General features: G+C 34.2%; 5 protein-coding genes across 5 annotated transcripts; 3 read left to right on the top strand and 2 right to left on the bottom strand.

The window, feature by feature from the left end:
• LOC142551010 (uncharacterized) lies at nt 1-1465 on the top strand. The gene is made up of 3 exons (XM_075660059.1): nt 1-207; nt 870-897; nt 990-1465. The coding sequence occupies exons 2-3, from the start codon at nt 895-897 to the stop codon at nt 1362-1364; spliced, it is 378 nt and encodes a 125-aa protein (XP_075516174.1). The 5' UTR covers nt 1-207; nt 870-894; the 3' UTR covers nt 1365-1465.
• An 880-nt stretch (nt 1466-2345) lies between these two features.
• Nucleotides 2346-5491, bottom strand: LOC142551009 (uncharacterized). Its single transcript, XM_075660058.1, has 4 exons — nt 5384-5491; nt 2837-5294; nt 2692-2757; nt 2346-2587 (listed from the first exon to the last, which is right to left on the bottom strand). The coding sequence occupies exon 2, from the start codon at nt 3790-3792 to the stop codon at nt 3016-3018; it is 777 nt and encodes a 258-aa protein (XP_075516173.1). The 5' UTR covers nt 3793-5294; nt 5384-5491; the 3' UTR covers nt 2346-2587; nt 2692-2757; nt 2837-3015.
• On the bottom strand, nt 3799-4506 carry LOC142550788 (uncharacterized). Its single transcript, XM_075659845.1, has one exon. It carries the CDS (start codon nt 4504-4506, stop codon nt 3799-3801), a length of 708 nt encoding a protein of 235 aa, XP_075515960.1.
• A 3650-nt stretch (nt 5492-9141) lies between the features above and the next one.
• On the top strand, nt 9142-11659 carry LOC142552024 (xyloglucan endotransglucosylase protein 7-like). The gene is made up of 5 exons (XM_075661592.1): nt 9142-9372; nt 9713-9771; nt 10446-10662; nt 10856-11049; nt 11171-11659. Exons 1-5 carry the CDS (start codon nt 9280-9282, stop codon nt 11571-11573), a joined length of 966 nt encoding a protein of 321 aa, XP_075517707.1. The 5' UTR covers nt 9142-9279; the 3' UTR covers nt 11574-11659.
• Nucleotides 11660-13825: 2166 nt separating this feature from the next.
• On the top strand, nt 13826-16393 carry LOC142552023 (xyloglucan endotransglucosylase protein 7-like). The gene is made up of 5 exons (XM_075661590.1): nt 13826-14002; nt 14205-14257; nt 15266-15491; nt 15637-15830; nt 15928-16393. The coding sequence occupies exons 1-5, from the start codon at nt 13910-13912 to the stop codon at nt 16319-16321; spliced, it is 960 nt and encodes a 319-aa protein (XP_075517705.1). The 5' UTR covers nt 13826-13909; the 3' UTR covers nt 16322-16393.

The raw sequence follows: 16393 nt of genomic DNA, 5'->3' as shown, positions 1-16393 counted from the left end.
TCCCAAATCTTCCCATTATTTTATCCCAATCGGTCTTACCGTCAATTCGGAGTTTGAATTAACGGAAGAGAAGAGAAATAAGTTTCTGCCTTTCTGCCTTAACAAAAACCCAAATCAATTCACTTGGCCTAATCGTTCCTTTCTCTTCCAAGCTGCCTGCTGCAACAACTACAACTATCTTCCTCCACGCACCGACACACTCTCGAGGTAATCATCTGTTCTTTCTTCGGTACTTGTTCAATTTCAAGTCGGCTTTCCAGTATTTTTGAGATGGGTTCGTGAAAATCTTTGGTTAAGTTAGACAGATAAACAGAGAATCCGAGGATTAGATGATGGTAATCTTGAATGGATAAAAAGCTGATTATGGGAGGAAGTTGAGGGCTTGTTTGGACTGCAGGATGGTAATGTTGCGGCTGTGAAGTTGAAAGAGATAGAACTGCACAAAATCATTTTTGGATGTTGATCTTCGTCTCTAGCATTCACAACAGCTGCTTGATTTCAATTTGATAACTATCCCAGTGCTTTTAACAGCGAATCAAAGAAATTGAGTTAGTTCTTGTTTGGTGGTGCAAGTTTATGGAATCCAAATATGATAATATGATTCTTAAAGACCTTTCCTTGTGCTGGGCAAAGACAAGTACATTGACAATTTCTATTACTTCCTGTCCTTCATTCTGTTGTGTATATGATCTTTTATAAAATATGAATGATGACTATCATTTGGTAGGTTCATTTACCGACATATGAGAACTCCTTTTCCTGCTCCTAAATAGCCGAAATCTTTACATGACTAATATTTTACTTTGGCTTCTAAAAATATAATTTTTTCATTCATGTAATATCATGTTTTTTTTACCTCTCATTTTCAGGAGGTCATCGAAGAAAGCTAACAAAATGGTGGTGCACCCTTTAATTTCAAGTACTGTTATATTGTAATCATACTTGTTTATAAAGCATTGAAAATTGCTTTGTATTTTTTTGTATTGTAGGGGAAAACATATGTTGTCTTCGTTGGACGTAAACCTGGTGTATACGAGACATGGGAAGAAGCACATAGTCAAGTCAACAAATTCAGTGGGGCTTATCATAAATCATACTGGAATAGGGATGAAGCATCAAATGCTTTTCATGCATACCTAGAGAAACAAAATTCATCTGCTTCATTTATGTCTGACGAAGAAAGTTCGTGTGCAACTTTTAACACCGCTCCAAACAGAAGTACTGACGCTGAAAAATTATTAAAAGTGAAAGATTTGCTTTTATATTTAGAAAATGAGAACCGCAATCATTTAAAGAAGGTTGCAGGGTTAGTGGAAGAGATTAAACAACTAGTACAATCTCTAGAAATTAGTGGCGAAAATTAGATATCTTTGTGTATCTTTAACTTGGATTTGTAGTGTTCGTTCGTTGACTCAAGACTATGTATGATTTTGGTGTATTGGTAAAAAAATGTGAACTTCTTTCACACGTAGCAGCAAACTTGAATCAATTGAATGAAAAGAGTTCACAACGACGTCTTCGATATGAAAATAAGAGATGTAAACCGATCATCAGAGTTCATATATTTTATTAAGCTTTGATGTGAATTGCGTTTATATCATTTCATGATGCTTTTGGTATTATGAATTCTAATATGTTGAACCCATTTTAAATACAACTTTGCAGCCGAAAATTCCAATGAATGATGCTGATTCAATTGTATAGCCATTGAGTTGAAGTGGTAACAGCTACACACAACTAAGTTATTTCAAAAGATGCAACTTTCTTTTAATAAAATAGCAGATCATGGCAGCAGTGTTTCCAAGAATTAAGTTGAATGAGCTTGTGCTCGTTCCAGCCAGATCATTTGCTTTCGGAATCGTAAAGATCTGTTCTAAACATTTGATTGAGGAACAACATAAAGGAATGACAATAAAACACAATAAAGGTCCTCCTCATATGCTGTTATGTAACTATTGAGTGTTCGTAAATGGTTGAAAATGAGAATGCAGACAACTCCAACCATTAAGTTGAAGATCATCTAGTCAACTGGAATGCGAGCAGAAGAAATGCATCAAGCATTGTTAGTATACCATCTAATACTGAACATTGCCCAACTAATTCGATGAAAGCAGCAGCATTCAAAATATTCATACAGTAGAGAACAACAACTTTCAATACTGAACATTGCCCAACTAATTCGATGAAAGCAGCATTCAAAATATTCATACAGTATTCCATCTAATACTGAAAGCAGCAGCATTCAAATTGTTCATACAGTAGAGAACAACAACTTTCAACATCATTTCACATACATGACTAATTCAAGTCCAACAAGTTTCTTGAAGCACTGAAACAATAGAAAACAAAGAAATTGGATTCCTAAACAAAATAAATTCTTCTCGACAGAATATCACGTCCCACAAATTCATTTCTTGTTGAAAGATTCCTGAGAAGAGTTAGATTTGACCCCATGAATTCGTGACGAAGATGATGACTGACCAACTCTACGTCGAACACCTGTTGAAGCTTGTAGTCGTGACACTGTTGTGAAGCTCACGCCATCTTTCATAAAAGCAGGTGTATGAATGTTCACTGATTGGTTAATCTATAACAATACAAACAAAATAATTATATCACATCAACCATTTCATTTCACAATATATTGGACTCGTATGAATAACATTAAATCAAAAAGTTTAAAAAAATTACATTTATCGAAGATATTGAGCATGAACTCCCTTCAATATTAACCCCAACTTGTCGTGCTCTTTTCACCTGCATGTAAGTACATACAACAACATATTTTTTAAAGTTGGGAAAAAATGCAATAAAAATTAGTTTTCATTTTCAGAACCTGTAGTTTTTCTTTTCTTGTTGCACCCAAATTATTATTGAGTAAAATAGCGCCTTGCTATGTCATGGGCTCTTTTTGGAATGCTTCTTGGTGTTGGACATCTCCAGTCCGGTTACAAGTCCTTTTGTTATGTCCTGATCCACCGCATTGTTTGCATTTGGTAAATTTTTTTACACCTCTCAACTTATTTTCAGAAGGGGGTGGTTCATCTGGTTCTCTTCTTCGTAATTTTGCAGGCCTTCCAACTTTTTGTATGTAAACTGGGGCAGTGGTGGCACCAAATCACATGGGGGCCACAAGTCTGGCCCATTGACATGCATTATTCGTGCTGCATAACATCTTCTATATGTCTCTACCAAGTAATAAGGATGGACATATGCTTCTGGATCATCTTTTTTGCACCAAATGGCGCATACAGCGTGCTTGCAAGGTATGCTTGTCAAGTCATATTTCCCAAAACTGCAAGACCTGTTGAACAAGTCAACCGAATGCTGATCACGTCTATCATCTGATCTCATTATCTGGTAGTGCATTTCATCTGACTTCATGGGAGAATACCTAATAGCTTCCACATATATCTTTGCAAGCACATCTTTGATCTTTGAACAAATTCTACCATTCCATTTGTTAGCCCTCTCTCTGTTTTTTTGAAATCTGCCCATCAAAAGATTTCGTATCATCTCATACATCTCAATTACTGGCTTCTCCCTGGCATCTATAATGAAGCTGTTAAAACTTTCACACATGTTGTTCAACAAGATGTCTGATTTAGGAGTGGTACTGAAATATGCCTTAGACCACTGGTTTTCGGGTTTTTTCGCCAGCCATTCATATGCCTTTGCATCGATGTCTTTCAACTCAGCCATGTGCACTTGAAACTCTTCAATTCTTGTCGCTTTTGCCGCAGCCCAAAAGGCAATCTTAACCGCTACACTCTTGAATCCATCATGTTTCATATTGCTTTATAAGTGTCTCACACAAAATCTATGTTCAGCATCAGGAAACAAAGATTCAAGTGCAGGAATCAAACCTTTTTGCTTATCTGACATAAATGTCCAAGTATGCGGATCATTGCCAACACCAATGTCTTCATCTAGGAGCTGAAGAAACCATGTCCAACTATCTTTTGTTTCACGCTCAACCATTGCATAACATATTGGAAAAATGTTATTATTTGGATCTAGCCCCACGGCCGATAACAATTGCCCACCATGTTCTACCTTTAGGAAGCATCCATCAACACCAATGACATGCCGACAAGCATTCTTAAATCCTTGTTTGCAAGCTGAAAAACAAACATACAATCTCTGAAACCTTGGACCTTCGTCATCCTCTGTCAACTTCAAAACTACAGTAGCCCCAGCGTCGGATCTTTTCAATTCAGCACAATACTTTCTTATTTGTCGAAACTGCTCAGCGACAGAACCTTGCACTAATTTCAGCGTCTTTCTCTTAGCCATGTAGGCGGTCTTCCTTGAAAAATCTGACTGAAGAATGGTAGAAATCTCTTCCCTAAATTCCAAGTGTCCCAATTTAGGATTTGTGCTGAATTTTTTGGCAAACGTCTTCCCCAACCACGTTGAGTTGACACACTTGTTTTTAAAATCACGAACACAATGACTGTGACATCCATCAAAATTTCTGACTTGCCAACAACTATCATTAGTCATCTTCGCAACATGGATCATCTAACAACATTTATCATCATTGCATTTAGCCCACAATCGGATGTTATCATTTTTTACAAACTTCACCGGTCTTCCTTCTCTAATGCAGTGACTTTCAATTGTGAATTTTGCTTCTTTTTTTGAGCTAAACACTAAACCAAGCTTCAACTCTTGATTTTCAATATCTTTTTTTGGGTCAAATAACAAATGATTTTTAACTTCCTCCTCATCAGAATCATGAAGACTGGTCAAACCGTCACTATCTGCACAAATATCCACTTCACTGTCATACTCATGCATTTTATGAAGGAGATTATCTGTATTTTCTCTTTCAGGGACAACACTTTTTCCTTTCATAGATTCTATATCATGGACAACAACTGCATCAACTAACTCATTATTTTCTACAAAATCATACTCATTATTATCAAAATTATCAACATTTTCATCTCCAACTTCGTCATTCTTACCATCTAAGTGTTCAATATATATTTCAACCTCATAATTAATTGGAATACACTTTCTAATATTCAACACATTCGAATCATTTTCCAGATATCCGTCTTCACTAATTGTAGTTCCAACTTTGTGCCAAAATCTAAAAGAATTTTTATCTTCAAATCCAAGCTCTTCCATAAATCCTCACATTTCAATCATTCCCAGCTTATCAAGATCGACGGAATCAAAATATTCAAACCTCTCACCGATGTATTCATCGTGTTTCTCAAGAGATTTGAATCTTCTATTATAATAAATTTTAATTGTAAAGTGATCTGGTTCCCCAATTAATCCTAAATAAAAAAACAAAAATTACATTAAATTATCGAGAAAATGCATCAAAAAAATAAAAAGCATTACAGTTACAAAAATAATGCATTACCATAATTTGGAGTGCTCTTTCTTGAGGAATTACTCCGTCTAGCCATTAGGTATCCACTCAGTCACCTTAATCACATATGGAATAATAGTCAAGAATTTATCAATTGTAGGCAATTAAAAATTAAATGCAAACCAGATTAAGAATTCTCCTATAATTAAGAAAAAAATAACATTGAAAAAACCGAAGGAAAGAACACAAATGCCATTGTAGGCAATTAAAAATAAAACAACAAACCATGGTCGTGACTGTATGAAACGTGCAGCTGTGAGTGGAATTGCAGTGCATTAAAAATTGAATGAGTAGCGAAAAAAAGAACACTTGGCTATCTCGAGCGTGCAGCGGTGTGTGGAAGAAGATAGTTCTTGCAGCAGGCAACTATGGACTTGCTTGGAAGAGAAAGGATCGATTAGGGCTGGTGAACTGATTGGGGTTTTTTGTTCAAGGCAGAAAGGCAGGTAGCTTGGTGAACTGATCGGTGCGTGGAGGAAGATAGTTGTAGTTGTTGCAGCAGGCAGCTTGGAAGAGAAAGGAACGATTAGGGCAAGTGAATTGATTTAGGTTTTTGTTAAGGCAGAAAGGCAGAAACTTATTTCTCTTCTCTTCCGTTAATTCAAACTCCGAATTGACGGTAAGATCGATTGGATAAAATAATGGGTAGATTTGGGACTAAATTGGGTCGAAAAAATGATTTGAGACTAAATCGGAAACACACTTAAGATTTGGGACTAAACCGAGAATTTACCCTCGGAAATCAAACAAATCATTTCCAGGGAGGAAAAAAAAGAATCAAAATGGATACAAACAGATGTAAGATCCGGACCCATAATGCTTCGGGCTATTCATATCTTAGCCCAACTAAAATTATTGGGTTGAGCTTCTTATTTTCTTGCTTTCCGTTCATGGCATAATTACTACTGGAAGGCCCATTTTCACTAAACATGTATAATTTCTGGGTAGTTCAGCGACCAAACCTGATAATATTCATAGAGAAAATAGTTTGATTATTTTAGGGCATTGAAATATATTTTGACTTGGCGATGAATTTATATCATCTATTTACATGTTAGTCACTTTATATTTATTTATCTATTATTTTAGACGTTGAAAATCATAATTTCTTGATCCTTTGAATATTGTTTCGTTCCTAACCTACAAATTCTTTATACAACCACAAAGTTTGTCTGGAAAAGTAATTGGCGTAGCCACAAGCTTTAAACCCAATATTTTTCATGGATTTCCCAAGCAAGTAAGCCCCCACACACAATAAAGTTCTATAAATTTTAATTTTATCCCCAAAAGTTTTTCCCTCATAAAAAAAAACTCGTTTAAATCACAATCATAGCTAATAAACAATATGGTAATCCACTCACATATTAGTGTTCTTGCATTCCCTTTCGGCACGCGCACCACTCCTCTACTCAGCCTAGTGCAAAAGCTAGGAAACTCGACGCCAGGAATCCAATCCTCCTTTTTCAACTCGTCTTCCTCTAACGAAACCATATACTCCAACACCATCTGTTTACCCATAATGGCAGCAACAATACTCCATTATTAACTTTGGCCTCTCGTGGCAAACAGGCGCCATTACTATGGAAACAGAAGTTATCATTTATCCCTGGAATGTCGGTGGCAAACTTCAGTGATGTTGCTCCAGAGATTTTCCACACCAGAAATCCAACATCACTGGCAATAACAATTCACAAAATGGTACTACCAAAATCCACCGCAGTCGTCCTGCATTCTTTCGAAGAAATTGACCCCATAATCGCGGAAGACCTTAAATCGAAACTCCAGCATTTTCTCAACGTCGGCCCTTTACTTCTTTCATCTCCTACACCGCTCGGTTCAATAACAAACCAAGAAAATGACTGCCTATCATGGCTGCAACACCAAAAGGGTCCAAAATCAGTAGTGTATATCAGTTTTGCATCGGTAGCCGTTCCGCCTGGAAACGAACCGACGGCATTGGCCGAGGCCCTGGAAAGCTTCATGTTCAATTTGTGTAGATGCTTCTTATTTAGTAGGAGTGTAGGATGAGAAAACCAACTTAGTGAATCGGATGGTTCAAAATTGAATAAATCAAATTATTATTTTATATAAAAAAAAATTGATCGAATTTTCATCAAAAAACAAAGAAATTGAACGGAATTAAAATCGATTTTTAAACAAATTTTCAGGAAATAAATAAATAATAATAATAAACAGAGATTTATACATTGGAAATTGGTTTCGGGCTTTTGACATACATTCAAAACACTACGTGGATAGCATTGTGCCAATTTTTCATAGCCCAATAGCTAAAGACTACGAAAATGCAATAGCCCAATAATACAGAGGTTGAGTTTTATTTAAAAAAAGAAAACGGTTTAATTAGTTTAATTGAAAATTATAGAAACAATTGAAGCAAAAAAAATAAAAAATAAATAATTTTTTAGAAATAAATAAAAATAGTGCCATAGCAAAAACAGTACCCACGTGTTTCTGTCTTAGACTGATTGTGTATATTATTTTTACTAATAAAATACCTTTCTATCATTCTAAAAACATTTCACTCTTTTGTGCCTAATTTATACATTCTACATATACATACTATATATATTTTTATTATTTAGTCATATATTTATCAACATTATTTTTTCATTATTAATAATAACTAAATTATAATTTCAGGCACAAGATTGACAAATATTTATCACCGAAATTATTTACGAGAATTTTTACTTAGTTATAATTTAATAAATAGCATTAAAATGGTACAAATCAATGTATGGCATTATCATTTATGGATATATATATATATATATATATATATATATATATATAAATATATATAAAATTATAATTGCGCTAATTCTAGAACACCGACAAATATCATAAAATTGAGAATTGACGACACTTGTTTCTTCAGCAACATCAACATAATGAGATTTATCTTCATTCTTAATTGGTTACAACAGCAGGCTTATAGAAGATTGGAGAGAATCCATAAGAGTCGATACTTATATGCAATTTTCAGTAAAATCAATCTCCTATTTACATGGAATAATACAACATACAAATTTTTACGAATATTATATTATCATATTTATGACAGAAAATAATTCATGTTTTTGATATAATTGTATTTTCACACCCTAACAAATACCTATATATTTATTTGTTTCATAAAAAAATAAAAATTTATTTTCACCAAAATATGCAAGAGTGAAACACATAGACCTCGTGATTTTCTTTTCTTGTCGTTAGGTTAACGTTAGGCCTCATTTAACCATATAAGCTATGTTCCGTGCTAAGTAGGGTTCATGTAATATAATGGCAGAATTGCGGAAAGGGGTTCATTTTTTTTTTTTCCCTATAAAAAGTTTGCCCGGATCTAAATAACAAAATATACTTTATATTATATTAATTTATTGTTTTAAATAATTGTTACGACTCCCCCAAAATGAAAATGTTGTAACTATACTATACCTTAGCTCAATAAAATTACTTCAAATTCTTAAATATTTATTATTGGAAAATCTAAAAAGCTCTGATACACCGACACCACATTTAATTTTTTTGGTTCTGCTAATTTTATTTTATTTTATTTAAAATGTAAATCATGATGCTTTAGAAACCAAGATTAAATATGGGTCAATTTAGATATATATCGATAAGTACCAAAGAATGCAAAGGACATAATTCCTGTAAGCACATGCACAGTGGCCCATTGGTGTCATTGACATAAAGGAATGGTTGCAATTTGCTTCCCAACAAAATCATACAACCAAATATCACATATATAAAACAATTTTTAACAGAAATATTATTGGGAGGAGGAGTCATTGAAAGGCAACCACTCAGCCTGCAGCTTCATTTCCTCTCTCGCATAATTTCAAGAACCAGCCAGTTCCATCATGCAACCAAGAAATTATTCCCACTTGTCTCGTTCGAAGAAGCTCCTCCCATTTTTGGCTTTCATCATCCTCTTTTCCATTTTTGTGTTCAAGGTCATCTTTTTACATACCAAAATCTGTTTATATATATATATATATATATATATATATATATATATATATTGCAGCAAAACGTTTGTTAAATAAAAAACAGTGCATTCATCATGTTTTGTTTTTCTGTTGCTTGTTTCTTTGTTGATTTTAAATATTGTATTTGTACGTGTTGGTACCACTTGGTCACGAGTTCGATGCCGACAGTCCAAGAAAGTGAAGTGATAACTAAGTTTGATATATACTGTGGAAGCACACAAATAGTTATTTTAATTAATCTTAAATCTAATGTACGTCCAGAATCTTTGTTTAATTGTTGTGGGATTCAACAATATTCTTGCAGGCGGACATTATCGCACCTCTAAAGCTATCTGCGGCTCGCAGTGGACAACAAAGCACAAGGTATTTTCTGTAATTCCATCATAAATTTGAAAAAGTCTATGATATCGTCGTTCCTATTTGAGGAAGATGAAGCAAGTGTAGGAAATCTTAATTGGAATCTGCTTGAATCTGTAAAGGATATATGTATCACGGGGGAGGAAAGGAGCTGGTGGCCTCTCTTTATATATGTATATACACTAGCGCGAGTATGACATACACGATACTTTTGATCCGAAATTTTTTTTTGAAAGAAATGTTTTTTTAAAAAAATTAAAATAATTTATCAAATGATAGAAAATAATAAATAAGATGTCTCGATTACTTCCAATTTGTTTGTTTTGATTTTTGTTTATAATCTTTTTCTCCTGCTCTGCACAAAAATCATGAGTTGTAACTTCATGGCCGACGTTGAAGGTAATCAATCTACATTCAATATATCCAACCCCACCTTATCCTTGTCATTCAATCATGGATTAATTGGTATAGCTAATCAAGTATACTTTTCAACAAACTTAAATATTTTGTAGCTTAAATTTAATTGCCTAGATAAATAATGCTCTGATCATTTATTACATTAATTTTTTTTTTTTAAAAAAAAACAAAACAAATAGCATTTTTAATTAAGGTATATATCAACATAATAATATCTTGATTGTGAATCTTATTAAATTGCATTTTTTTTTTTTTGGTGACAGCCCTGAAAATGGTACATTTCACGAGCACCTCACTGTGACGGAGGGTGATCGCCGTGCTAAGATACTCGAGGATGGCGAGATGACGACGCCTTCACTCTCACTCGAAAAAACTTCTGGGACGGAGTTTCAATCCAAAGAAGAATTCTTATTTGGTAATATCGGCATGAAAATCAAGCTCACCCATGCAGATGCCGCAGGAACAGCATCAAAGTATTATGTAAGATACTTTTCGAGAACAATTGAATAATTGTATAATCACTTCATGGGGACTGGTAAATTAAACAACGGGTCTACCTCAATCCAATGGTTGACGATATATCAGGAGAAGTTCTCTAAGTGTAACATAGACGCGATGGATTTACAAATATATATTTTTAAAATGTTGAGTTTGACGATGATATATATTTCAGATGGCATCAGAGGGTGAGCAACATGACAGGATAGAGCTTGAATTTATGGGGAATTCAACAAGCGATCCTTACACACTTCACACAAATGTGTTCGTCCGAGGAAAGGGTGAAAGAGAGCAAAGACTCTTCCTATGGTTTGACCCGACCCGAGACTTCCACAACTACAACATTGTATGGAATCCCAAATGCATAATGTAAGTTTCTACAATAGATTCATATATATATATACTTCATTTGTTTTCTTATAAACTGATTTGTCTAGCTAGCATCTAAAATATACCCATCTTTACTTCTCCTTTATCAATTTCATCCTAGATTCTACGTGGATGATATACCAATACGAGAATTCAAGAACTTGGTGGAATTTGGCGTTCCATTCCCTAATGCTCAACCGATGAGAATATATTTGAGTCTGGGGTATCCAGAAGATGGGACTACACAGGGTGGTGGTGTTGGAACCGACAGGGATTTAGCTCCATCCAGTACTGCTTCCTTCTCCAATTTTTCAGCGGATGCTTGTGTTTGGTCTCAGAGAGACGCAACTTCTTCTTGTGGTTCGGCCGATTTTTCGTCAAAAACGTGGCTAAATATGGAGCTGGACGTTAGAAACCACGTTAGAATGCAGAGAATACAAAAGAGTTATAAGAAATATGATTATTGCTGGGATAAGTCGAGGTTTACCGATGGCGCTGCCCCTGAATGCGGAATCTATTATTAGTTCATACAAATATCCTCAAATTTTCGTTTTTTTAAAATGCTTAATTTATCTCCAATAACATCTCATCACTTATCCGAGTTGGTTTATTTTAGTTATAATTATTAATATTTTAATTAAATCGAAATTCTATAAAATAATTATCTCAGGAATCTAAACTTTACTCTAAAATTTAAATAATTTAAGATATTTCGTATATCATATCAAACTTTAATAAAGTCGTGGTAAAAACGAAGTTAAATGACATATCGGTAAATGAAATTTTTTTTACATCTCAATATTTTATGCATTTTTGTACTAAATTAAACCCCCTCCGAAATTCTCTAATTATTGCATCCACAATGTTTCCTTGGGAATAAATAAACAGAGATTAATATCTCGTCCAGTTTGGATTATAAATGAGGACCAATGATAAACAATAGTACTGTTAAAGTAGAGAAAAGCTTTTCTGAGACGGTCGTACGGGTTGTATTTTGTGAGACAAAGTCTCTTATTTTGGTCATCCATGAAAAAATATTACTTTTTATGCTAATACTATTACTTTTTATTGTGAATATCGGTAGAGTTGACCCGTCTCACATATAAAGATTCGTGAGACCGTCTCAAAAATATATATATATATAAACCAAAAATATGCAATAGGCTGACATTAAATTGTAACCATGTGAATGGTACCCTATCCAATGAATGCAAATTTAATAAATTTAAGATATATACATGAAGGCATTCTGAACATCCCATGAGAGCCTAAATCTTCACCATATTGTTCTGTTTAATGTATAGTATAAAATTTTTGCATAAACTTTTTCGGTACCGATTGATATGCAAAATGGATAATCATTAATGATTATTAGGCAAAAACTTGTATGAGACGGTCTCACGGGTCGAATTTGTGAGACGGATCTCTTATTTGGGTCATCCATGAAAAAGTATAATTTTTCATGCTTAGAGTATTACTTTTTATTGTGAATATGAGTAAGATTGACTCGTCTCACAGATTAGTATCAGTGAGACAGTCTCACATGAGACTCACTCTAATTATTAATTATAGTATATACCGTTGAAGTTGATAATTCCGACTCTATCAACTTCAAGAAGGTGACGATTTTTGTATATATATATGTATATGTTTGTAATATTTTCCTAAGGCTGTGCTAAAATATGATTGCCAGTGAAAATAGTGGAGCATGCTACAAGTGCGTGCATAGAGGAGAATGAGGACCCAAATGACATTCATTATGTGCAATTATACAAAGGATGGAATTCTTCCTTATGCGTTGTCGGCAAATGATTCACGCGTGTGTGTTTGCTAATTGCGTAAATCATAAGAATGGTAAATATGACTTACTAACAAAAATTATAAAGAAAATCATGGGATTCCAAGCAACATGTGACAACATATTTCAACCTCACAAGAAATAGAAATATATCCATTTTGGTCTTCAAAAAATTAACTAAATATTGTAATCGTGTTAGTATTAGTGAATTTGCTACACATAGATGTACAATTTTGATATAATTCATCACATCTAATAGATGAATGTCATGTTATCGACGGATACAAAAGTTGTCACGTTTGAACTTCAATGACAATAGTTTAGTTGGGGGATACAAGCAGTGAATGTGTCCACGGGAACGACACGATGTAGGGTTATTGTGACGGTGACATTATTAAGTGTGGGGCCACAATACCATTAGCAAAAAGTGCCCTACTGAAACCAGAATTTTGTTGCACTAAATTGCAAGAACCAAAACTATTTTAAAAATCAGATGCCACCAAAGTTCTGATCATTGAAATTTTATACTTTTACATTTCATTTCAAATGTGTGGCAAACCTGGGAAATATGAAATTAAATATATGTTATATTTTCCCCAAAAATTTTGGGTAAACCTGATAAATATATCTTGAATCCACTTGTATTTTGGGTAAACCTGATAAATATATCTTGAATCCACTTGTATTTTGGGTGCTACGTATGAATCCTTTCACGCGACTCCACCGACACTTAATTTTCACTGAGGTAAAAACAGTCACAAAAATCAGATCCAATTGAGGTAATTCCAAAAGATACAAACCCCCACAAAAATCCAGGAGCATTATGGATGAGACCTAGTGGCTGTGGTGGCTATGAAGGAGGAGTGGCTGTCATTTGCTATCCAACGCATTGATAGAAACAATTATTACAATACATACATACATACATACATACATACATATACATATATATAAATTTTTTAGCATTATTTGATTTATAATAAAAGATAAATTGGGATAGTCCTTGAAATTAAATACCACCTGCCTTCTTCTCTTCAGTTGTCTCTGGAGAAAGCAACCATTATGCCACCAAGAAATTTTCCCTACCCTTCCCATTCAAAGAAATCCCTCCCATATTTGGTTTTCATCATCTTTTTTGCCATCTTTATCTTCAAGGTTAGTCATATATATATATATATATATATATTCTTTTAATGCACTTAATTTACATATGGATCGATGCATTTCAATATTATGTGAAGCTAAGTACTCTCTAAAACTTTTATAAATCTCCTGTTAAATCTGAATGCAACATTGATCATTTACATGCTTGAATATCTTGTTTAAATCATCATCTTCATTTCAATACATTTTGCAGGTGGACATTGTTATTTTACAGTATGCGATCCGCAGTAAAGTACGGAGCACAAGGTACTTTCTTATCATATATATATATATTTATATATCGCTTGCCAAACTAACAAAGCCATTGATATTATATGCTTACTGAAGAGGGGCGAAGAGTCTACATCCTCAGCTCTTAGAAACAAAATCTATCGTCATCGAACGAACCCATCTTAGATCTTGATCATTAAGTCGCGTTGGTATGGTTTTTATGCTTCTCATAATCATATTTTATGAATCTATTTGAAATTAAAGTCTCTAAAGTTAATTAATCAATGTGAAGTCTACTTGATTTTCTCCGAGTCTATGCTTGATGTTGAAGGTTTGAGCATCATCAACGTATATTAAACATAATGATGTCTTATCTTTATTTTAATCGGTTAGTAACTATCCAATCATGCAACGAGGTTGTGTCGGCGTTCATGTACCCTTTTGTTAAATCTAATTGGGTAATTAAAAAAAATACGACTCCCTTTTGTCAAGCCATAAAAAAGTTAAATCATTTTTTATTGTATGGTGAAAAGGAGAAAAGAAAAGTACTCATAATTTAAAATTTTCTCAATTAAATAAATAATTTTAACATTTTATTATATTGTAGTTATAATAATAATAATAAAAATGTGGAGTGAGTGGTGCCACAAGTAGGGAAATGAATGGACATTCATTTCTGGAAGATGGTGGATGGATTGGTGAAAGGTGGAGACCGAATAATGGCTAAAGAGATCCATTACTAGCCTGCAACTACTTGGATACAGAGGGGTTTAATTTTATGGGGGCCATAGTACGATAGAATGGCATGTGCTGAAATATTGCTAGGATCCTCATCTTTAATATGTACGGTTATATACCAAATTTATGTTAAATGGTCTCACGTATATTCAAATTGACGTATTAACAGTAAAAATATGTGATTTAAATAGGAAAAAAAATTTAGATTTGATCTTGATTCCTACAACTGCTTCATATTTGTAAGTGATTTAAAAAGGTCTAGCCTAGTGAAAATAATTGATTAGGATTGCCTTGAAATTGTGACAGTTCTCAAACTATAGTAACGAGAAATGGTACCTTTCATCGACACTTCGTTGCGACGTGGGGTATTAATCACGTTCAGATACTGGAAGATGGTGAGTTGCTCACGCTGTCTCTCGACAATGTTTCTGGGTCAGGCTTCGAATCCAAGAAAGAGTTCTTGTTCGGGAAAATCGACATGAGAATCAAGCTCGTCCCCGGAAATGCTGCAGGCACTGTGTCCACTTATTATGTAAGATTCATGCATTCATCTCTATGATGAAAAATCAATGCAAACAACTTAATTTCTTCACATGAAAACGGGGCATGATTTCTTATAAGTTGAATTTTATATTTCACCATTTTAATTATTTAAATAATTAATTAACTGCATGCAGCTGATATCGGAAGGTGAGCAGCCTGACAAGATAGATATTGAATTCATGGGGAATTCAACAGGCAATCCATACACACTTCACACAAACATATTCGTCCATGGAAAGGGTGAAAGAGAGCAACAATTCTTCCTATGGTTTGATCCGACCCTAGATTTTCACACCTATTCCATCCTATGGAATCCCAAATGCATCATGTAATTATACATGTAGACATAATTTCAGATACATAGATTTCCTGTAATTCGCCTGCATGCTTATCGATATTGTTTAATTTATTCTGTGTTTACGTAGTCTCTATGTGGATGGCGTACCAATACGGGAATTCAAGAACTTGGAGGGACTGGGAGTTCCTTTCCCCACTCGACCTATGAGATTATATTCGAGTCTCTGGAACGCGGAGGATTGGGCTACGCAGGGTGGCAGTGTTAAAACCGACTGGAATTTAGCCCCATTCGTTACTTCCTACTCCAATTTTTCTGCAGATGCATGCATTTGGTCTCACCAAACCAGAAGATCTTCGTGTAATCCCGCGGATTTCTCGTCAAAAACATGGCTGAATATGGAGTTGGATGGTAGAAGCCGCGCAAGAATGGAGAGGACGCGAAAGGGTTACATGATATATGATTTTTGCAGGGATAAATGGAGATTCCTCAACGGGACTGGACCTGAGTGCCAAATTAATTAGTTCTTTTTTATATAATTTGTTAGCGATACGAACCATTTATTAATTTATATTATATTAATAATTAATAACATA

Source organism: Primulina tabacum, chromosome 7 (genome assembly GCF_025594145.1).
Source record: "Primulina tabacum isolate GXHZ01 chromosome 7, ASM2559414v2, whole genome shotgun sequence".
Classification (NCBI taxonomy): Eukaryota; Viridiplantae; Streptophyta; class Magnoliopsida; order Lamiales; family Gesneriaceae; genus Primulina; species Primulina tabacum.
Note: the sequence above shows the minus strand (reverse complement) of the source record. Positions and strands in the feature narration are given on the sequence as shown.